The 22,571-nt window shown below is 42.5% G+C and overlaps 2 protein-coding genes across 2 annotated transcripts; one reads left to right on the top strand and one right to left on the bottom strand.

The window, feature by feature from the left end:
• Nucleotides 1–4,528: 4,528 nt before the first annotated feature.
• gmcl1 (germ cell-less, spermatogenesis associated) lies at nucleotides 4,529–15,603 on the top strand. The gene is made up of 15 exons (XM_076283994.1): nucleotides 4,529–4,810; nucleotides 5,377–5,563; nucleotides 5,710–5,833; nucleotides 5,961–6,057; nucleotides 6,287–6,384; nucleotides 7,707–7,819; nucleotides 7,930–7,995; nucleotides 9,087–9,171; nucleotides 9,972–10,062; nucleotides 10,467–10,607; nucleotides 11,255–11,324; nucleotides 12,437–12,512; nucleotides 12,793–12,938; nucleotides 13,459–13,546; nucleotides 14,298–15,603. Exons 2-15 carry the CDS (start codon nucleotides 5,385–5,387, stop codon nucleotides 14,436–14,438), a joined length of 1,515 nt encoding a protein of 504 aa, XP_076140109.1. The 5' UTR covers nucleotides 4,529–4,810; nucleotides 5,377–5,384; the 3' UTR covers nucleotides 14,439–15,603.
• A 4,058-nt stretch (nucleotides 15,604–19,661) lies between these two features.
• fam136a (family with sequence similarity 136 member A) lies at nucleotides 19,662–22,320 on the bottom strand. Its single transcript, XM_076283224.1, has 3 exons — nucleotides 22,124–22,320; nucleotides 21,336–21,476; nucleotides 19,662–20,592 (listed from the first exon to the last, which is right to left on the bottom strand). Exons 1-3 carry the CDS (start codon nucleotides 22,208–22,210, stop codon nucleotides 20,398–20,400), a joined length of 423 nt encoding a protein of 140 aa, XP_076139339.1. The 5' UTR covers nucleotides 22,211–22,320; the 3' UTR covers nucleotides 19,662–20,397.
• Nucleotides 22,321–22,571: the final 251 nt, after the last annotated feature.

Below are 22,571 nucleotides of genomic sequence, written 5' to 3'. Positions count from 1 at the left end.
TTAAATATCTATGTGTTGGAAAAAATATATAGCCTGGACAAATATCTGGGTATCCCATAGGTTATCAACTGTCTCGTGGCTTAACGGCAGCGCGTTGGTGCACTGCGCGCTCGACCGGAGTTCGCATTCTATCTCTTCTTTTCATCTCTGAGTAAGAGTAGGCCTACGAGACACAACAATAGGTTTTGACCATACATATTTATGTAGCCTATATAGTTACTCTACATCGAGAGACCATAGGTACAATACATCAGTCAAAAACAATTGAATCTACGTGTCACACTAGTTCACCTGCAGGTAGCGAGAAGCAAGAGGACAATCTCACATCATAAGAAAATCGAACCTACAACGTTGGGATAATAAGTCATCTGCTTTAGCCACTACACCATTTAACACTGCTGTTGTTAGGAACTGTGAAGATTATAATACTAAAATCAAGGCAATACTTTAATTAACATAAATAGCAAGAATGAGCCAAGTGGGAGTCAGTGTCTTAATCAAAATTAAGCTACAGGATAGATCAATCATTGAGTCACGAGATAAACATCCACTTCGCAAATTTTGGTTAGGCGGTTGTGATTTTCTGGTTAGGCGCTCCGGACACCAACAGGAACTACCAAGGAACGACACAAGTGCGACTGCCTAGGGGCAGTAGTTCAAACGACCAAACTTTGCGTCCTTGTTTGCGATAGACCTCTGAAGTTCGCCTACAAAAAAGCAGCCATCTTTGACATCCGGTATCTGGCGATTTTTCCTATGGGAAAATAACATAGGGATTTTTAATTATCGCATATTTTAAACTCTCGCGGGGATGAAAAAGTCTGAAATGCAGACGTTTTCCTGAACACACTTTTGTCCTCTGCCTTCGAGTGGATACTGTGATCTCCGGTACGTGAAGGCGGCACACTTAGATTATTGCTACCCCAGAGCTAACTTGCAATGCAACTTGCCATAGTTAGTTAGCTTCAATTAAAAACCGGATCTCCTTATATGGGCAAAGATGGCCGTTTTGGCTCTTTTTTGTAGGCGAACTTCAGAAGTCTATTGAGAGTTCGAACTAGGCCTACCCTTTCTAGAAACACCAAATCCAAGAACGATGGAGCGTACTAGGTTGCGACGCAAGTTAGCAAACGACGCTTTCTGGAAACGACCCCCAGGTTGACACTTCAGCGTGAAAAATACTCAATAATACTCAAAGCATACCTGAAGCCGGGGAAATTCGGGGGGGGGGGGGGGGGGGGGGGTGCGCCTGGTGCGCCTGGGATGGCTTCTGAAGTAGCATCGCAAATGAGAGAACATTTTGAAAATTCCACAGACAGGGGGTGCTCTTGAACCCTCTCACCGTCTCTGAAAGCATAACCGTGGCTCAACAGGTAGATCTATAGATAGGCTAAACTCATTTTTCAGGCATCTGACCGACCGGGTTGACACTTCAGCGTGAGAAATCGGGGGTGTGGCGTGTGAGCGTGTGAAACTAATCAAATGCGTGTGTCTCACGGCCAATGCGTGAGAGTTCGTGTAAACACATTTTAAAAATAAACGCTCTCGTGTAAATTCAGTTTTATTTGCAAACGTAGATGGCCAGATATTCGATTAGGAAAATGCCCTGCTTCGTGTAAACGTAGTCTATATATGATGTTTGTTGCTTAGGGTCCTATCGAGACAACTTTTGCATGTACATCTGCACTACACATAGTGGTATAACACTTATATGCATGAGTTATCTAACCAGGTTTACTTATGACACATTCCTATACCTGATGAAGAGGAGAGTTGTAAAATGTCTTGTCCTCGTACACCTTCACACCAGACACTTGTGGGTTGTCCACACATTGAATAGGAACCTGCAGCATATTTATTTCAATTATAAAGATGCTATGTGTTTGAATTCACATGGCAACAAACAATGCTTAAGTAACTTACTATGTTAAACATCACACACAAGTGCACAACATTTACATAACTTTAAATAAAATAAATGTATATTAAGACAAAATGCCTAGTTACATTCAGTTGGTTAGGAACATTAGGCCCAATCTTTTGAGTCCACAAGATCATCTGAAAAAAGGCACCCACCTGGTTTGCCATTTCAGCTGCAGAAAACTCAAAAAACCTTTGTGTGTGTGTGTGTGAATGTGAGAGACGGGGGGGGGGGGGGGGAGGGGTTCTACAATTACTGATCAGCAGGAAAATATGAGCTTCTCATAAATATGCATTTATTATTGGTTAAGAGTGTAGTTTAAAGAGACCATATAGAAGAAAAGAAAGGTGGAGCCTACAGGAACAAACTGAGCAGATTTATTTTGAGAAAACAATAATCTGGATGCTGAACTGAGAGTTAGAGTACAGTACCAACAGCTCCACAAGATGGATCTTACCAACAAACCAACTCTGCTTCAGCAAACCCAGCATTTTTTAGAGTGTAGGCTCCTTCTTTCCGTAATGAGTAATCTAATTTAGTCTTACCATTTTATTAACGCCGTTACCATTACTGCCAAAAAATCCGGCGCCTTACTATAATGAAGCCGTTTTTTTTTCATCAGACGCTGAGCAGACTTGTTCCTTAATTGGGGCAGTGCACGAGACAAGTGCATAAATGCTGACGATTGACTGAGGTCGAGGAAAAGCTCATGTAGCCTAAGCCAATCAGAGGTAGGGTTGGGCGGGTGTACGAAACATAGTCGCGGACACACAAATGAACAACAGCATCCACTGTGCACCCTCAACTGCTAAAATGCTGGTGCTCCACTGGAATCTACTCTTGAAGTAGGCTACTTTGTCCATCCACTCGAATATCCACAAAATCATAGTATGATCCAGTATGAAATCATAATTCATACTGGAACAAACAATCTAAGATCCAATAAAAATGATGGCAAAGAAGGCCCATGAAGAATTCCCTATGGCAAACTTAATTTCATCCCTCCTCAAAGACTTTCCTAACGATCTGATCAACAAAATCAACTAAAATAGACAGTGGACCAAAATATCTTCATATTGCTCAGAATTTTGAGTTGTTGGTCTAATGTCGACGTGTTGACATTAAACTAAAAATTCCGAGAATTAAGTTGAAATATCATGCTAACTTTAATCTCTACGTGTCGACATTAGGCCTACACTCAAAATTTCACATCATATCGACTTTAATCTCGATATGTTATGAATTGAAACTTTGAAAGTGAACAACTTACCGGTAGCCTACCGCTGCTCTGCCTTTCCTGCGCCGCATAGATAATCATGCGGCTGCTCTGGCTTTTCGGTGTTCAAGATCATCGTCATGAAATGGGCGTGTCTCCACACAGTGCGCTACCCCCTTTTGCATCGTCTCGCTTTATTTATTTATTTATTTAACCTTTATTTTACCAGGAATAATCCCATTGAGATTCAGAATCTCCTTTTCAAGCGAGTCCTGGCCAAGACAGCAGCATAATAGTTCCATTTTAAAATATACAGTGTAAAACAGACAACATAAAACAGAAAAAGTAGGCCTAATTTAATCTCAACATTATGATCAGAAAAGCAGAAGCAGAAAAGGCACATTCACCAAAGACAGTTCGCGTTCGGGGAATGTCATGATTTGCCCACAATCGAAGATGGTGGTTACTTTAGGAGTCAGGAGACAACATAAATAAGGAGGCAGTTTACACAGAATGGCCTTATAAAGACAATATAATGCTCCAACCTGCAATTCTACAAAGAAGGCCAAAACTCTACAAGCTATGAGTACGAAAAACAGAATTAGTTACAAATCTTAGAGCTGCATGGTATACTGAATCCAGCATTTTCAGAGATTTCAGTATTGACAGAAATGTTGCTTGAATAAGACTTATTCTCACACTAAAAAAGAAACAGCATTTGTTTCTATAATATAAACCCAACTTTACTCTAAGTTTTTTTGTTTGACACTCTGATTTTGAAGGATAAACTTTCTACTAAGAAACCAAGATATTTGTAGACTGATACTTGTTCAATTTCTTTCCCATATTTGTAGACTGATACTTGTTCAATTTCTTTCCCATCTTCTAGTGTAACAATCTGACAAACATCTGTGTTCCTTGAGGCACATAATTTTAGTTTTGTCAGAGTTTAGTACTAGTCTCAATTTATTGAGATTCTTCTGAATTATGTTAAAAGTAAATTGCAGGTCTTCTGAGGCACTTGCTAAGGATGAGGCAGTACAATACAAAATTGTGTCATCCGCATACAAATGATACTTTGCCTTTGTTACATTTTGACACAGATAATTTATATAAATAGTAAATAGAATGGGACCCAGACCCCTGGGGGACACCATTTTGAGTTTGAGGACACACCATCAACCTGAACACTTTGTGTTCGGCCACTGAAGTAGTCAAACCATTTGCCAGCTTTTGAAGACATTCCAATATCCACTTCTCAGGTAGCCTAAGTGCCTAAGTGGACAGCCAAAGGGCCATAAGGGCTTGGATCTGTCAAAATAGTTTGTCATTCATGCCATGTGGTGGCGGTATTGCACCAGTTGATATTATTTTTTACAACTTCAGTTTTGAAGAAAGAGGAAGCTACCAAAACATTCCATCTTTTTTCAATTTGCTCTATATGGGAATCCACGCCATTTCGCAGTGTTTCTTCATTGGTTGATAAGAACATTTCGATTAGTATGGATTGTGTTTGAATCCGGATTAGAGATAATCACACACAAACAATAGATTTGGTGACTGTTTAGCCTACGATAGTAACGTTAACCAGCTGGCTGACTGGGCTGCTGCCGCTTGCTGCTGTGTCTGCTAACCAGACTTCATTTCGTCACTGTATTGTTCGTTTTTTTCTGGTAAATACGCCTTAAAAGTCTTCACATATTCAGTCACAGACATAACAAGTTGCAACTTCGTCTTGAGTTTCTAAACTGTACTTTGTTCGTGGCAAAGATAACTAGGCAATGGCTAATGTTAGCAACATGATGTTAGCTAACCTCATCAAGCCTGGGAAGGCATTTACGTTATATTCTTAAACGTTTTTTGTCTTGCTCTAGTTCTATACGTTTAAAAGTGTATGTAATATACGCGAGTTAATCCAGTTCCAATGTCATTGATTCGAGCGTAAGACTGCAATTTTAGATAAGTAGCACTATTACGTTTGCTAGCCTATAACGTTAATTAGCGTGCTAATCAATGTAAACAGTCAACATCAACATGCAGTTAAGTACAATCTAGGTAGGCTACTGTGTAGAGATCATCATAGTCGAAGAGTTTTCTAAAGCCTAGCACAAGGAAACCGTATATGTATGTATGACCGATATGTTGATGCTGATAAATAGGTCGTTACGATGCGAATCACCGAGCCATATGTCCGATGTCTTCATTGATACTTTCTCTAACGTTAACGTTACATCCTCAGCATGAGCGATGGGGTCTTTGGGCAGCAGATTTCAGAGTACATCTACACGACCGACTGAAGAGGTGTCGGAGGAGGTCTGTGAAAGGAAAGGGCATGGTTGTGAATGCAGAAAGAGAAAGCGGACCTCGCACTGCGAGTGTGACAGCGAGCCAGAGGAAGATGACAGTCTTCTGGACACACCTCGCAGGTATGCCAAATCACAGAAAAGACTATGCTTCATTTGCTGTCATAGTCCACGTCAAAGCCAGTTGACAACAAGCACAACTTATAGCGACTTTAACTTACATTGTTGTGCCTCTGGGTAATTATTGGGTTTATTTTGTTTATGTGAAGGAAAAAGTTAAAAAGCACCTCAAAATACATTTACCAGACGCTCTTCTTGAATGGGGAGAACAGTGACATTCGTATATGTGCATTGGGTCAGGAGTGGAATCTGCATAAAGTATATTTGTGCCAGGTACGTGGAAGTTATCTTTTTCAGTGTAAAATACAGACAGCACACATTTGTACGGATCAACGGCATTGTGCCTGTTGAGGGTAGTTTGACACATGACCTCTCTCTCTCTCTCTCTCTCTGTCTCTAGTCTGGATATTTCTCCAGTATGTTTAGTGGATCTTGGAAGGAGTCTAACATGATGGTCATCGAGCTGGAGATTCCAGATCAGAACATTGACACTGAAGGTGAGCCTATGAATCAATTCATATGTTTCCTATTGTCACTGTTGATTGATTTGGTGTCTCATACATAAAATGCAAAGCGTGTTGAATGACAATTGTGTATGACAATGTGGTATACAGTAATTAAACAGAACTTCTCAATGTCTAATCCGACAGCACTTCTCAGTCTTAAATCCTACAGCACCTCTGTGATTTTTTTCTTTTCCCTCTACCTTCTCTTCGGTTTCTCTAGCCCTGCAGGTCGTGTTTGGTTCTCTCTACAGGGATGACGTCCTGATCAAGCCTAGCAGAGTGGTCAGCATTCTGGCAGCAGCGTGTATGCTGCAGCTGGTGAGGACCCAAACAGCGCTAACCAGACTGATGGGTGGTGGTGGTGGTGGTTATGGCAGCGCTAACCAGTCTGATGGGTGGTGGTGGTGGTTATGGCAGCGCTAACCAGTCTGATGGGTGGTGGTGGTGGTTATGGCAGCGCTAACCAGTCTGATGGGTGGTGGTGGTTATGGCAGCGCTAACCAGTCTGATGGGTGGTGGTGGTTATGGCAGCACTAACAGACTGATGGGTGGTGGTGGTTATGGCAGCGCTAACCAGACTGATGGGTGGTGGTGGTTATGGCAGCGGTATCCAGGCTGATGGGTGGTGGTGGTTATGGCAGCGCTAACCAGTCTGATGGGTGGTGGTGGTTATGGCAGCACTAACAGACTGATGGGTGGTGGTGGTTATGGCAACACTAACCAGACTGATGGGTGGTGGTGGTTATGGCAGCGCTAACCAGACTGATGGGTGGTGGTGGTTATGGCAGCGGTATCCAGGCTGATGGGTGGTGGTGGTTATGGCAGCGCTAACCAGTCTGATGGGTGGTGGTGGTTATGGCAGCACTAACAGACTGATGGGTGGTGGTGGTTATGGCAACACTAACCAGACTGATGGGTGGTGGTGGTTATGGCAGCGCTAACCAGACTGATGGGTGGTGGTGGTTATGGCAGCGGTATCCAGGCTGATGGGTGGTGGTGGTTATGGCAGCGCTAACCAGTCTGATGGGTGGTGGTGGTGGTTATGACGGTTAAAAGACAAAACAATGGACAGTGTTGAAGTCAACTGGAAGGAACTTTAAAATGGCTGAGATTTAACCAAATTGGGACAATATGGTGTAAATGGACTTTAAAAATGTCCTGTTTGCTATACGTGCTCTGGCTCCATAAAACACTCTGTGTACAGTCTTACTGAATAGACAATATGGATGACCAATTTTGGCTTCATTTCATCAGAGCATGATGTCGAATTATTTTTGTTTTTTTTAGTCATTGGGTGATGTGGACTACTTAATGTTAAGCTCCTATTTACTCCGTGACTATCAGTTTGTGTTTGTTGGATGGAGTTGTTTGAGTTTGACCTGTCCAAAAGTCATTCTTTTCGATTACTGTCTGGGCAGTGTGGTGCTGTATTTTTTACATTCTAAACACTGGGCATTTTTCTGGGCAACTTTATAACGTTGGGTATTTTTCTGGGCAAGTTTATAACATTGTTGGTTTGTTGGGCATTTGTCTGGGCAACTTAAGAACGTTGGGGTTTGTTGGGCATTTGTCTGGGCAGTGTGCTAGCACCTTTAGACCTTAGACTGACGTGATGCTCTTGCTCTGTCCCCGCCTGTCAGGACGGATTGATCCAGCAGTGTGGCGAGACGATGAAGGAGAATGTCAGTGCCAAGACGGTGTGTGGCTACTACGCAGCCGCCAGCATCTACGGCCTGGACTCTGTCATGAAGAAGTGAGTGAGAGAGGCCTCCAGATCCTTTTTCCCATACTGCCACACAGCAGTATCACAGTGTTTCCTAGTAAATAAGTAAACATATGATTGTTCACTGTTGTTTGTTTCAGATGCCTAGAGTGGCTCCTCAATAACTTTATGACCAATCAAAACGTGGACCTCATGAAAGAGCTGGGGTATGCCTTTGTCTTTGAGTAGTTGTAGTGTGTGTGTGTGCGTGTGTGAGAGAGAGAGAAAGAGCGAGCACTGTCATGAGTGTGTGTGTGTCATGTTCAGGGTGCATAACTAAAGCGCTCCTATTACTGAGCATAAAAATAGTTTTTGAAGACCTGTCTACGTCCTTTGAATGTGCACACCACTATCATGTATGGTGTAGCTAATTCCAGATCTCTGAAGTTCGCCTACAAAAAGGACCCAAAGCTGCCATCTTTGCCCTTATAAGGAGATCTGGGTGTTGAAGCTAACTATCTATGGCAACTTAGTTCCATTGCAAGTTAGCTCTGAGGGAGCAAAAATCAAAGTTTGGTGTCTTAACATACCGAAGGGGCACAGTACCCACTCGAAGGCAGTGGACAAAAGTGTGTAGAGCAAAACGTCTGCATTTCAGACTTCTTCATCCCCGCGAGAGTTTAACAGGTGTGATAATTTAAAATCCCCATGCTACATTCCTATAAGAAAAATCACAAGATACCGGATCTCCTTATTTGGGTAAAGATGGCAGTTTTTTTTATAGGCAAACTTCAGAGGTCTATTGATTGTAAAGGAAGTTAATTGTTGCAGCATACGCAGCGTGACCAGGGCGCTTCAGTTGCGCGTCCAGTGTAGCCCGGCTGTCAAACTCCTCTTTTGATACTGCCAACAAACTCCTGGCCATCAAACTCCAATCAAACTCCTGGCCATAATATCCCCTTCAGAGAAGGATACTGATGCTAGTCATGTCAGTGTGTGATAAGTGTTTGCTGTGCTATGTGTGTGATGCTATGTTGTGTGCGTGTGTGTGATGTGTGTTTGCTGTACTGTGTGTGTGATGCTGTGCTGTGTGTGAGCATGTGATGTGTGTGTGTGTGTGTGTGATGCTGTGCTGTGCTGTGCTGTGTGTGTGTGTGTGTGTGTGTGTGTGTGTGATGTGTTTGTGCTGTGCTGTGTGTGTGATGCTGTGCTGTGTGTGTGTGTTTGCTGTGCTGTGTGTTTACTCTGATGTGATGTGAAGTGTGTGTTTGCTGTGGTGTGTGTATGCTCTGATGAGATGTGTGATGTGTGTTTGCAGGGTGGACGTGATGGAGCAGCTCATCCAGTCCTCCGACCTGTTTGTCATGCAGGTGGAAATGGACATCTACACCGCTCTCAAGAAGGTACTCCACCTTGACGCTCATAGAACACAGCACAGCACAGTCTACTGAACGCAGGCTATAAAATAATGTAATACGTAAGGGATAATGTATAGAACGCCGGTGATTATTGGGAAATAGGTCCCGACAGGGCGAACCGGACCCCGACGCACAGCAAAGGGCGTTCTATCCCGCTTATTACACGGCTACTTGCCAAAACGAAACAATACACTCCCAATGATATGATTCTTTAGGTTATAGCCTATTTGTTACCGTTTCATCGTGGCTTTTGCTGAGAAACAAATAGTTCGCAACAGCACGCTGAACTTGAATCAAACATTCTTTAGAACACAGCTGATAAACTGCTGCTTTCACTTTTGAATGAAGTTCCAGTAGTTGCGTAGTGATATGAAAGACCTGAATTAGAAGCACAAAACCCATTTTCCTTGACAGCGGTCTGTTATACTTAGCAACGGTCTGTTATTGAGAAATAGCAGACCACCGAATATTGGGAAGGCCCATTCAAGTGAATGGAGCATTCTGCAGCATTATGAAGAGCCGTGTGAACCTGCTCTTAAGAAGGTACTGCAGCATGGGGCTAGTAAAGCACAGCACAGACTGGGTCTGCTAAACACGTGCTATAACATAAAGATGTAAAGGTACCACAGCCATATGCTCATAAAGCTCACTGACTCAGCTGACTGACATTCATTGTTTCTTTGTTTGTGGAAGTAGTTTCTACACATATTAATGTGTAAATCTGTTTTTTGTGTCCACTGTTCAACATACACACACACACACACACACTCACAAAAACACGTTAGTGGATGTTCCTGCAACTCAACCCGTCCTGGGAAGGGCCCCTCAAGCAGTTGCTCCCTGATGCAGAGAACTGGCTTTGCAAACGCAGGACTGGTGAGGATTACATTACACATACACACACGCACAAGCATGTGCGCAGCCGTGCACACATATACAAACACCATCCACATACATATGGTACTGTACTCTACATACTGCACTAGTTTTTTATTATAACGAATATATGGATAGTACAAACATAATACATCTGCGCTCCTGTCACATCAATCAAGTACAAATGACACAAAGATACACACACACACACACACCATTAATGTATTGTCATAGTCATTCAAATTGGATTGAGCTAGAATATAAAATTGGTTCGAACATAGGGATATGTATATACATATATATCTACTATTTGTGTGCATTTGCATTATTTTTGCTATTCTGACCTTGTGTGTGTGTGTGTGTGTGTGTGTGTGTGTGTGTGTGTGTGTGTGTGTGTCTGACAGACCTAGGAGAGGAGGAGCCTTTCCTGAGCACTGAGGAGGGCTCGCCCTACGCTCCTGTCTTCCGTCATATTCGCCTGCAGTACATCATCAACGACCTGTCCTCTGCACGCATCCTGGAGAGGGACAACATCCTCCCGCCAGGTATGTAGGAAACGAGCACACTGAGGTAGCGCAGAGATTGGAGGAGGAGGACCACAACAATGATGATGATGATGGTGATGATGATGAAGAGGAGCGCTTGCAGGGCGGATAGAAAGAGATTTGTCAAAGAGTAGTTGATTCCAACCCTGATGTAGCTTAACTCTGGAAAATTGTAAAGAATATCTGGGTTCATTGAATTTAACATAGAACCTTGTTGCGAACCTTGTTGCGGAACAGAATCTTATGTTAGAATGTTCAAAAACCCACACCTTTAAGGGTTAAATATGGCCCTAAAGTGGCCCTGATCTGGCTCAGTCATTTTCCATCCCATCTCTCTTCCACTGGCTTCTCATCACTTTCAACACTCCTATCTTCATAAAGGCAAAAGATGATAAAAAAAAGAGTAGCAACACACTCATACTCTCGGTCTAGCCAGGTTGAAATAGGTGCCTTGTTCCTTTACCTGTTTATTTTTTTGTGTAATTATTATATTGATATATTATATTAAAATTCTATATATTAATATTTCAACTACTAGTATTGGAGAGATATATTAGACTGGTATATTGGAGTGCAGTCAAAAGCTACATCTTTTGGTGTTGTTAATGTGATTCGGCCTATAATAGTCTCTTTTCATTGTCCTCTAGACTGGCTCTCGGCCATGTACAAACAACAGTGGTTCACCATGCTGAGGACGGAACATGACAATGACCACGGGTGAGGCCAACCCCCCCCAGCTAACACTGCTCACGCTCGGCTCATTCACCTCATTCACACACACACACACACACACACACACACAAACACACACACACACACACACACACACACACACACACACACACACACACACACACACACCCACATACACATTCATAGCAAACACATTTATAGCAAACGCACACATGGTCATTTAAAAAGTAGACACACATACACATATGTTCATATCAAACGTATAGCACATGGTAATTTAAAAAAGTAAACAAACACACATGTTCATGTCATTTAAAACATAAACAGACATGCATGTTCATATCAAATGTATAACACACACATGGTCATTTAAAACGTGAACACACATGCATGGACTTTGTGAAAGTATAACAAAAGAAAGTATATTTCTTTTCTTTTCTTTTCTCTGATTGTCTAACACTCTGTAAAGCACCATGAGACATGTGTAATGTTTTGGCGATCTATAAGTACAATTAAATTGAAATTGAAATTGTATAACACACACATATACATTTAAAGAGTATGATGCATGCATCTTCTTCTAGAAAGAATAACATATGCAGGTTACTTTTAAAAGCATAAAGGGCGGTTCACACCAAGAACCATAACTGTAATGATAACGGCAAAAAAATATATGAATGGAGACATCTACACATAAACTATAACTTTAATGACACGAAGAAAGATATTGTTTGGGATCATTTTGAGAACGATAAAAAGCTGACAGCCAATCAGAATCCATCAAATTTTAGCCATCACATTCATCAACACAAAGAGAGACTTTTCTTATCGTTGGTCAGATGATTTTATTGTTATGGTTATAGTTATCGTTCCTGGTGTGAATGGCCCTATATGCATGTAAGTTCTAAAAGTAGAAAGCATTTGAGCAGAATAGCATATGCATGCATGTTCATTGTAAAGTTAGACTGACCATGCTCAGAAGCGCATATCTTGGATCTTGCATCTACGTTTCAATTTTGGGGGGTGGGGGGTGGAACATGGTTATTAACTAGCTATTACAGTGGTGTATTAAACTCTCTCTCTCTGTCTGTCTGTCTGTCTGTCTGTCTGTCTGTCTGTACACTTCCCTCTCCTAGACCTCAGGAAGCAAATAAGGAGGAGTTTGAGCTGAACAGTATGCGATGTGGGAGGAAGCTGAGTAAAGATGGTGATGTAGGTCTTCACCTGTTCTGTTTCTCACCTCAGAAAACATACCTTAGTACAGATGGTGATGTAGGTCTTCACCTGTTCTGTTTCTCACCTCAGAAAACACACCTTAGTACAGATGGAGATTTAGGTCTTCACCTGTTCTGTTTCTCACCTCAGAAAACACACCTTAGTAAAGATGGTGATGAAGGTCTTCACCTGTTCTGTTTCTCACCTCAGAAAACACACCTTAGTACAGATGGAGATGTAGGTCTTCACCTGTTCTGTTTCTCACCTGTTTCTACAGTATTGCTGGCGGTGGACGGGCTTCAACTTTGGCTTTGACCTGCTGGTGACCTACACCAACCGCTTCATCATGTTCAAGAGAAATACCCTGAGCCAACCATGCGGGGGCGCTGTTAGCCTACAACCACGAAGACACCTGGCGTATAGGTCTGTATGCGTCGTAGATCCATCCCTGACCCACACTCTTATGGTGATGTTAATGGCTTTTATCCTTCAGAATAATATTAGAATAACAAAAGCACAATAAACATTTCAATAACATTTAAAGTATCAATTTATAGTTAAGGAACCAGTTTCAAATGGATAGACTATTTTGAATGTCTCTTTCAAAGGCACACAGTCACAGAAATATTAATTTGGTCTGCTCCGGTGACTCGGGTGGTCATGTGATTACATTTTTTCCCAGATCAAGGTGTCCCGTTATACAGAATTAATAGCCACCCCACCAGCCAATCAGAAAAGAGTACTTCATGTCTCAAGTTACAGATGCGGGCGGGAGCGGGACTAAAAATGACACATTAATACGGGAGCGGGCAGGAGTGGGACAGAATATTGCGGGAGCGGGCGCGCAGCTGCCTAAAATGAGCTTCCTGTTGTTGTCCCATTCTGTAAGTGTAACCCATGGACATATAAAACAGTGAATGGTGTGACCCCTTTATGTGTTCAGGTTACGGCTGGCTTCCTTTGACAACAGTGGTAAACTGGTCTGCAGTCGGAGCACCGGCTACCAGCTACTCACCCTGGAGAAGGACCAGGTCAGCAAACTCACCCACACCTCTACTCTATCATCCGTCACAGGTTTCTGAGTAAAAAAAACTGGTAACACTTTACTTGACAGTATCGACATAAGAGTGACATGACACTGTCATGACACATGAACCCTAACCCTAACTCTAACCCTAATCCTAACCCTAACACCTTACTCTAACCCTAACCCTAACTTGTTATGACAAAAACCGAATGTCACTTAATAACGGAAGCGTTAGGTCATAAACGTTTATGACTTGTTTATGACACGTTCATGACAGTGTCATGTTGCTCTTATGTCGATACTGTCAAGTAAAGTGTAACCAAAAACTAATCTAATCTAACATCCCGGCTTCACTGGGTCCGCAACTGAAGCGCTCTGTTTGCGTAGCGTAAAATTACGTTTTAGAAGACTGGTCAAATTGTTTCGAACGTACGTGCCGCTATCACGTCTGGTATAGCCAGTTCCATTGATTATAGTTGAAGCTGCTACGCGAACAGAATGCTTCAGTTACGAGCCCTGTGTAGCTTCCCGGTGTGGGTTTAGATAGATTGCTGGAACATTTTGTAGCGTTGTCTGTCTTCATTGTCTTCAGTGAACCCTTAGTTTGTGTGTGAAAAGTTTGTGTGCATTGTGTGTGAAAGTTTGTGTGCATGCAAGTTACACTCAACGACCCTACCCCCATCTCTTCCTCTCTCTCTCTCCCTCTCTCTCCATCTCTCTCTCTCTCTCTCTCTCTCTCTCTCTCTCTCTCTCAGGAGTATGTGGTGATGAACCTGGACAGCCGTCTCCTGTTCTTCCCCCTGTACGTGTGCTGTAACTTCCTGTACACCTCGCCCCAGTCCGAGCGCCGCCTGGAGGCCCCGGAGCCCGAGAGTAGCGCTCGGAGCGCCTCGTGACCGTCCGTCCACCCCCACCGTCCACCCCCATCGTTCCCATCATCACTCACATGCCTTATCAGCTCAGCGTTTTAAGTCTTGTTTTTTTATTTTGTTTTTCTTTGGCGGACTGCTCCTTTGAATGGGCATCAAATCTTTTTATTATCATTTGCTTGTTTTTTTTAAGAACTTTATTTAAAAAAACAAAAACAAATCCAATTGCCAATAACAAATCAACACACTTGCGTGTGCTTTGGGCAGCTACATGGATCTTCTAGAACATTCTCAGTGAGGCCAGCTTTTATTTTTACACGCCTTTCTTTTTTGTGTGTGTGTGTGTTGTCACTTGATGTGTCATTCCTATTTATGCTGGTATTGTTTTGTCTCTGTATGCGAGGTCAAGTGAGGTGAGTTGAGTGTTGTGCGTCGTGATGCTCTGTTCTGAGGAGTGTGTGTTCAACAGGGCTGTGTGCTGCCTCCTCTGCGATTGTGTGTGTGTGTGTGTGGGGGGGGGTCAGTCCCCTCTGGTGCTCTTCTGACAGGTAAGCTGAAGGGCTGAAGGAAAAACTGCCGTCTCGGCTCACGTGAAACTCAAGGTGGGGGGGGCTAGAACAGGCCATGTTTCAGTCTCTGGTCATCTGCTGAGGTATTTTATGCCCCCCTCTTCTGATGTAGCGGTAGTGTTCTACTGCCCTGATGTTACGAGGGCGTATTTGGCTCCCTTCAGGTGTGTGTGTGTGTGTGTGTTTGTGTGTGTGTGTGTGTGTGTGTATAGGGGGGGGGGGGGTATTTGGCCCTCCTCTGATGCAAATGGGGCATCTAGGGGCCCTCTTTTGATGTACGGGGGTATTTGATACCCCTGTTTAGATGTGGCGGGGCATTCTACTGTCCTCCGATGCAAAAGGAGCATCTAGGGGCCCTCTTTTGTTGTACCAGGGGTATTTCAGACCCCTACCTGGATGTTACAGGGCATTCTGCTGCCCTCCTTTCATGTAATGGGCATATTTATGCCCTCCATATGTTGTTATGGGGTAATTCACAGTTGTCCAGTGATGTTTTGTCTTACATTTGTGAACATTTCTACATCATGCAGACTGCTGACCCTTGTTCAAAGTTGAGTCGTGACATTCGGACCAAAACGACACTGGGCAGAAGACATTGCCAAATGTCCATTAAATATACAACTAACCAGCTCTTGTGGTGTTTCTCTTCATTTCTGTTGTTTAGTTCTGAAGAATGGGATGTAATAATGCGATTTTATACCACCAGTGTGCTCTGTCATAAGTTGGCTGACTACTGAACCTCAGTTTACTGACAATTATTGTCTTCGGGAGCTACAACTTCCTTTCTTTTGTGAATGGTCATATTAAACACAACTGAGCAAAACGTTAGTCATCCTAATCTGGACTACATCAGGCACATAATATGTACAATATATACAGGTGCTGGTCATATAATTACAATATCATCAAAAAGTTGATTTAGGTCAGTAATTTCATTCAAAAAGGGAAACTGTTATATTCATTCATTATACACAGACTGATCTCTTTCAAATGTTTTTCTTTTAATTTTGATGATTATAACTGACAACTAATGAAAATCCCAAATTCAGTATCTCAGAAAATTAGAATAATATTATTACTTAAGACCAATACAAAAAAAGTTTTTTAGAAATGTTAGCCAACTGAGAAGTATGAGCATGTACAGCACTCAATACTTAGTTGGGGCTCCTTTTGCCTGAACTACTGCAGCAATGCGGCGTGGCATGGAGTCGATCAGTATGTGGCACTGCTCAGTGTTATGAGAGCCCAGGTTGCTCTGATAGTGGCCTTCAGCTCTGCTGCATTGTTGGGTCTGGCGTATCACATCTTCCTCTTCACAATACCCCATAGGGTTAAGGTCAGGTGCGTTTGCTGGCCAATTAAGAACAGGGATACAATGGTCCTTAAACCAGGTACTGGTAGCTTTGGCACTGTGCAGGTGCCAAGTCCTGTTGGAAAATGAAATCTGCATCTCTATAAAGTTGGTCAGCAGCAGGAAGCATGAAGTGCTCTAACACTTCCTGGTAGACGGCTGTGTTGACTTTTTGGGCACTCATCGGGCATACTATTCAGCAGAAATGCACGTACGCAAGGCTTCACGACACCAATCTTGCTCCAGCGGCGAGTTCACAACACATGATTGGAAAGATATCTTCACATTCAACACACCATATGATTGGCTTAATGTATTCACATCACACCACATGATTGGCTCAATGTATTCACACGTCGACGTTTTGCCGAGGAAGAGGTGGGATATGTGTAGACAACGGCCATATTGGCGTTACAAACTAGGCCTGTCAAACTCGATTCCTTTTAAGGATCCGGGTTATTCTGAGTCACTCACTAAACTGATCCGGGTTGAACGAGTCACTTGAGTCACTTGAGTCAGTATTGCTAAATCGCAAAGAAATTCAGTCCTACGTTCAAGCAGTGCAGTGGGGTGCTTAATTTCGTTAAGTGCCTTCTCATGTTGGATGTGGATCCTCCATGATTTGAAACCAGGTTTTTGCTGTACTTGCATTTAGCCTAAGAGTTAGAAAATTTGCCTAGGTCTAATGCTACTCTGCTACAATGTTTATTACCACTACTATATACTAATAGTAGGCTACTAGGAATCTATTCTAATAGGTATTAGGCTGCTAATACTAGGCAACTAATATTATTAGCCTATTAATCATAGCTATATATATATATATATATTATATATATATATATATATATATATATATATCATGTTAGGTAGCCTAATATAATATAATATAAAATAGCCTAATATAATAGCATCAAAACCTCCACCCACTCACGGGAAAGAAAGCAGTTTGAGCCAGACTGTTTATTTATTGTCTTAACCTAGCCTAAGCAATTGACTTTCAATGTAGACATATAAACAGGAACGTAGAAATGCCCTGCAGTGAATAAATTATTATTATTGTTATTATTATTATTATTACTACTACTACTACTATTCTCATTAGGCCTATTATTATTATCACCTTGACACGAGTAGAAACTAGGCTACTTGCTCGTCTACAGATCCACTCATGACAATGTAGCCAGCTGATTCGACTGACTCGCACTCATAACAACATAATGTAACCGGTCCGCCCGGTTGATCCAAATGACCCAGGTAGGCTACACAAGCAACTCCATAAAGAGCTTGCAATGTTTCAGACTGTCTTCGCGACCTAATTGCATTTTAAAGTAGGCTATGCGTGCAGAATGTATGTTATTTCAGAAGTGAAAGCATGGCTTTTGTTGTGGATTTGTTTTTCACCTTGACGAGGAGTTACTCTAAAGATCCACTCATGACAACGTAGCCGGCTGATTCGGCTGACTCGCACTCATAACCTAACCGGCCCGCCCGGCTGATTGATTGACCCGGGTAGATAGGCTACTCAAGCAGCTCCATGAGCGTGCAGTTCGGACTGTCTGCACGACCTAATTGCATTTTAATATGCTACATCTATACACCAAACCTAATTATGTATAGGCTACATGCAGAACATTGAATGTTATATTTCAGAAGTGAAAGAATGCCTTTTGTTGTGGAATTGCTTTTCACCTCGAGGAGGAGCTACTCGCTCTCGCAGATCCACTCATGACAACGTAGCCGGCTGATTCGACTGACTCGTACTCAACGTAGCCTAACCGGCCGGCTGATCCGACTAACCCGGATTGCTACTCAGCCGCTCCAATCTTGAGTCCCATGGTCTGTGAGTCTGCAATGTTTCCGGCTCTGCGGGAAGTTAACCAGTTATCTCGGACTGCCTGCTCACTCAGTCGCTTGAGTTGATTTGTGGAGTTGTGGTTGCCTACGAAATTGTTACATTTTTGGCAGCTACGATGGCTAGGACTAGGAGGCTAGCTAATGTTGCAAGAGGTTTGTGTGTGGCGCTGTTTATCGTTTTAGATTGAATTGTAGTAGGACTCAACTGATCCGAGTTAATGATACTAGAGACTCGCGACTCATGGGTTAATTTAAAGATACGGGTGAAAGATCCGAGTGAATCACAACTCAAACAGGCTTATTACAAACTAACCCCATGCATTTCTATGGAAGATTTTTTGAGTGCTGTGTCTCCTCATTAGAAAGTCTCTGCTTTTACGTCTTGCCCTCCTTGTGCAAGGTGTCAATGGTCATCTTTTGGACAACTGTCAAGTCAGCAGTCTTTCCCATGATTGTGTAGCCTACAGAACTAAATGAGAGAGCTTTTAAAGGCCTTTGCAGGTGTTTTGAGTTAATTAGCTGATTAGAGTGTGGTACCAGGTGTCTTCAATATTAAACCTTTTCACAATATTCTAATTTTCTGAGATACTGAATTTTGGGTTTTCATTAGTTGTCAGTTATAATCATCAACATTAAAAGAAAAACACTTGAAATATATCAGTGGGGTGTACTACGAATCTCGATTAGTGGGTTAGCGAGGTATGTTGCGCTCAAAGCCAGGGTATACTGTGACACGAAAGTGGATCTGTTTTAGTGTCGCTATATCACCATGGTATCTTATGCTGTCAACCAAACCTGGTCGGGAGGAGGTTATGTGCTAAATTATAGCTCAAATCGTGTAATCTACCGCACACTGACCAATCAACTGTCTTAAAAAACGAAGTTCTCACGTGTAGGATTCTGTCATATATCTTACAGGTGGAGCTCCGCCTCTACTAACATTTTGGATCTCGAATGCGCTTTAATAGTGCTGTGCGTGCAAATATCCCACTATGGAGGGGCATACCATACAACAACTGATGACAATTGATTTATTTGATGTTATAGGTTAGACACAAAAAATCACCGCAGTGTAGATTAAGCTATCGCTCATGAATGCGGAAGTAATTGTTTTTAAATAGAGGCGGTCTTGTGCGTCTCCACGTTACACGATTGGCCAAAGTCATCCCAACACCGAGAACGCGCACAGATCTGAGCTGAAAGCCTAGTTTGACAAATATATCACATAACTGCTATCGTAGTATCACTTAACGTATACCCCTGAGTCAAGGCTTTGTCAAGCCTCGATATGTCTACATAGCCTAGATATGTCTAACGTGCTTCGTAGTATACCCCACGGTTTCACTTTTTGAATGGAATTACTGAAATAAATAAACTTTTTCATGATATTCTAATTATATGACCAGCACCTGTAATATTATCCAAGATAAAGTGAAAGAATGGATGCTTGAATAATATATGATACCAACAGACCACTGTCAACTTTAATTTAATTCTTTGATTTATTGTCTGTACAAAAACAAACAAGAGCACAAGGTCAAGAAGTCAAGTGCTTCACAGTTCACAAAACCCATCACAATCAGGAGGCAGATGTGTATGAAAGAGCACCAAACCAAACAGCCCTCCACAGGTCTCCACTTCCAAATATCTGCAACATTTTATCAAATACAAGGCATGCACACACAAACTGCTGACTGACATCCTATCCATCAGAGACAGAAACATAGCACAGAGTTGTCAAAACTGAATTTTTAGACGGACTTACATGACATTGAGGCAGGCGACTCAAACACTAGGCCTTATAACCTCAAGCCTGACTGAGTGAGTAGGAAATAACTCAATTTTAGTGACCTTGATGCTATAGCTGGCAAGCATCATGTGGTCTTAAGTCAGTGGTGATAAAAGAACATGGAACACCATACTCAGTATTTTCAGCAACAGTCAGTTGCTCTTCCTAGTCCAGTGATCTTTACCATGACGATTATCTAGTTTCAAGCTGATTTTGCAAAGTGCTAGTTTTGGCCATAAAACTAGCCTTGAACCTCCCCTTGGCTTTGGTTAGTCATGGTACCCAAACAATAACATCTCTTAACCCTCTTGCCGGTCCTATTTTGAATCTGATTAACCATATGAATCCCGTTCGGGATTTCTCGGCATCGTTTTGTCCCCCGTTGCTCTGATGGGACCTCCCCAGATTGCCGCATCCCGGTCACTGTGACTGCGATATGGACTCGAGGTTCTCCTGAAGCTTGCGGGTCATGCTGGGCAGGAGGTTGATGTGGTCGTCCACGCAGCTGCCCACGCACTGCTCCATCAGGGCCCGCACGGCCGGTTCCTTCGCCCCCGTGTCGAAGAGGTCTCGCGCTTTATCGTTGCAGTGCATGGTGCAGCGGCTTAGTCTATCCTGAGAGTCGAGAGATCGGAAAGATGATGTTTATATCATATGTGATATGTGATATCAGTTTCAATCAGTTTCAGTGAGCAAGGCTATCGCTAATAGTTACGAGCACGGTCAGATATGTCTTGAGTGTGTGTAGTTATTACTTTATTACCACACACCCAACTGAGGTAGGTACTCTTCTCTAGCTATGCATGAGTATTCATGCTGTTGCTATACTGGCCTCATCTAGAGCAGTAGGGTAATGAAAGTGCATAACCAGACATAGGTGATAAAACTCACTCCAATGGCTAAATCAGTTCAATATTTCATAATAACATGCTACAACTCACCACATCTATTTGACCTAAACATGTGATGCAGATCATGATGTGATGCAGTAACAATCTCCTCTGTTGTGTGTATTACAACATTCTTTTACATTTCTCATTTGAGTTTTACCTCTTCAGCTTCACAATTTTGACTGTAAACTTAAAAGGATTGTGCTTGCAAATTGCCCAGACAAATGCAGAGCAACTCCAACCAATACTAACAGCTGAATCAGTGCGTGGTATAATCAGTCTGTTTTTGTTGGTGTTTGTCTGTCTTGTCCTTTACAGTCTAGGGCAGTGGCAGTGTGGAGCTGACAGCTGATTTTCTGAAAAAAAATTTTGCAACCAACTACAGCCACTTTTAGACTGTCGGGATCAGTTGTGCATCGTCTGAGCAGTGTGCAAGCACTATAAGAGAAAAGGTGTTGTTTACTTTACCTGGAATTTCTCCAGCTCCGCGGTCACTGTCCCTTGTGCATGGGCGAGGGGTGTGTGGCAGCGTTCGATGCACTGATGTACCTGCGTCATGCTGTCCGTAGAGCGGTCACAGCAGTCTGCGCTACACTGGAACATACGGCCCTGAATGACCAGACCAGACACAGAGAAAGAACAAAGCCAAGGGCGGTGATTAGATTGGCCAGCTTTCTCAATCCCCTCATCATGATGGAGCCAATTACAGTGTTAAGTGGGTTATGTGGGTTTTCTAGCATTTAGATGCTGTTTGTCTGTTAAAGCCATTGCATACTGCTTTGCTTCAGTCACACTGTGATTAACAAGTTGGGCTTTAACTAACTAGATAGATAGATAGATAGATACTTTATTGATCCCCCTGGGTAAACTGTCCATATTTAGGTCAACAGCTATGTTTCAACAAACCATTCACTGTCCCCTTGGCTGATGACACTTTGGCCAACATTACTTGACGGCATCTGCCGTCAGACAAAACATCCAAAGCCAAGTCCGACATTAGAAATGTTGGGAACTCACATGGTTAAATGGCATGATGATATACTATTGCTACATAACACTATAGCTATACTATATACCAGTCTGTAATCAAACTTTAAGTAGCCTATTATGACCAGTTTAAGCTAGCACTGCTACTTAAGGAAGTTTCTTACATGTCAACACAAGTTTCCATAACTTCTAATATATGAATTCCACTATATGAGATCCGTACAGAGATTGTCAGGGACAGGTCCTGCTTGCTGCAAGGAGTCTTTTACCTGCATTTTGCGTATGTGATCTCGCTCCAGGCTTTGAACCATATCTTCTACAGCCTTTGTCACTCGAGCTTGATGCGCCTCGGCCATATTCTGATTCTGTTATTATAGGACTATTATAGCTGCTCTTGAATACTGTTCTTACACATGAAACAGTCGTATCAATAAGGTCACCTCCTTGTAAGCATGTAACCAGAGAATGTCTAATAAGGGGAGAACTGCCACTCTCGGAAAACTTCCGGTTTCTGAACTGGTTGCAGTTCCTTCTGTGGTTCCACATGAGGGCGCTCGTCCACGAGTGCAGAATGCATGGAGGTCTATGGAGCTGTACCCCTCAAAATCCACTTTTCTCGGGATATATTTTTTTTTCAAGTAATTTGAATATTGTATTCGAAAGGGGAGGCAAAGAAAATACACTTGGTGGAGTGTTATATTTTTTAAAGTCACTTAA

The sequence above is a fragment of the Alosa pseudoharengus genome, unplaced genomic scaffold, assembly GCF_046254945.1.
Source record: "Alosa pseudoharengus isolate Yale_2024_CS ecotype anadromous, Long Island Sound unplaced genomic scaffold, YU_APseudo_1.1 YU_APseudo_1.1_scf_14, whole genome shotgun sequence".
Lineage (NCBI taxonomy): Eukaryota > Metazoa > Chordata > Actinopteri > Clupeiformes > Clupeidae > Alosa > Alosa pseudoharengus.
The sequence above is the reverse complement of the archived record's forward strand: the minus strand, read 5'-3'. Positions and strand labels throughout refer to the sequence as shown.

Coding starts and splice junctions, on each gene's coding strand:
- gmcl1 (XM_076283994.1), top strand. CDS start 5,385: ATGGGGTCTTTGGGCAGCAGATTTCAGAGTACATCTACACGACCGACT. Junction 5,834..5,960: donor ATAAAGTATATTTGTGCCAG/GTACGTGGAAGT, acceptor CTCTGTCTCTAG/TCTGGATATTTCTCCAGTAT. Junction 6,058..6,286: donor TCAGAACATTGACACTGAAG/GTGAGCCTATGA, acceptor CGGTTTCTCTAG/CCCTGCAGGTCGTGTTTGGT.
- fam136a (XM_076283224.1), bottom strand. CDS start 22,210: ATGGCCGAGGCGCATCAAGCTCGAGTGACAAAGGCTGTAGAAGATATG. Junction 21,477..22,123: donor ATCACATACGCAAAATGCAG/GTAAAAGACTCC, acceptor CTGGTCATTCAG/GGCCGTATGTTCCAGTGTAG. Junction 20,593..21,335: donor CGGAGCTGGAGAAATTCCAG/GTAAAGTAAACA, acceptor CTCGACTCTCAG/GATAGACTAAGCCGCTGCAC.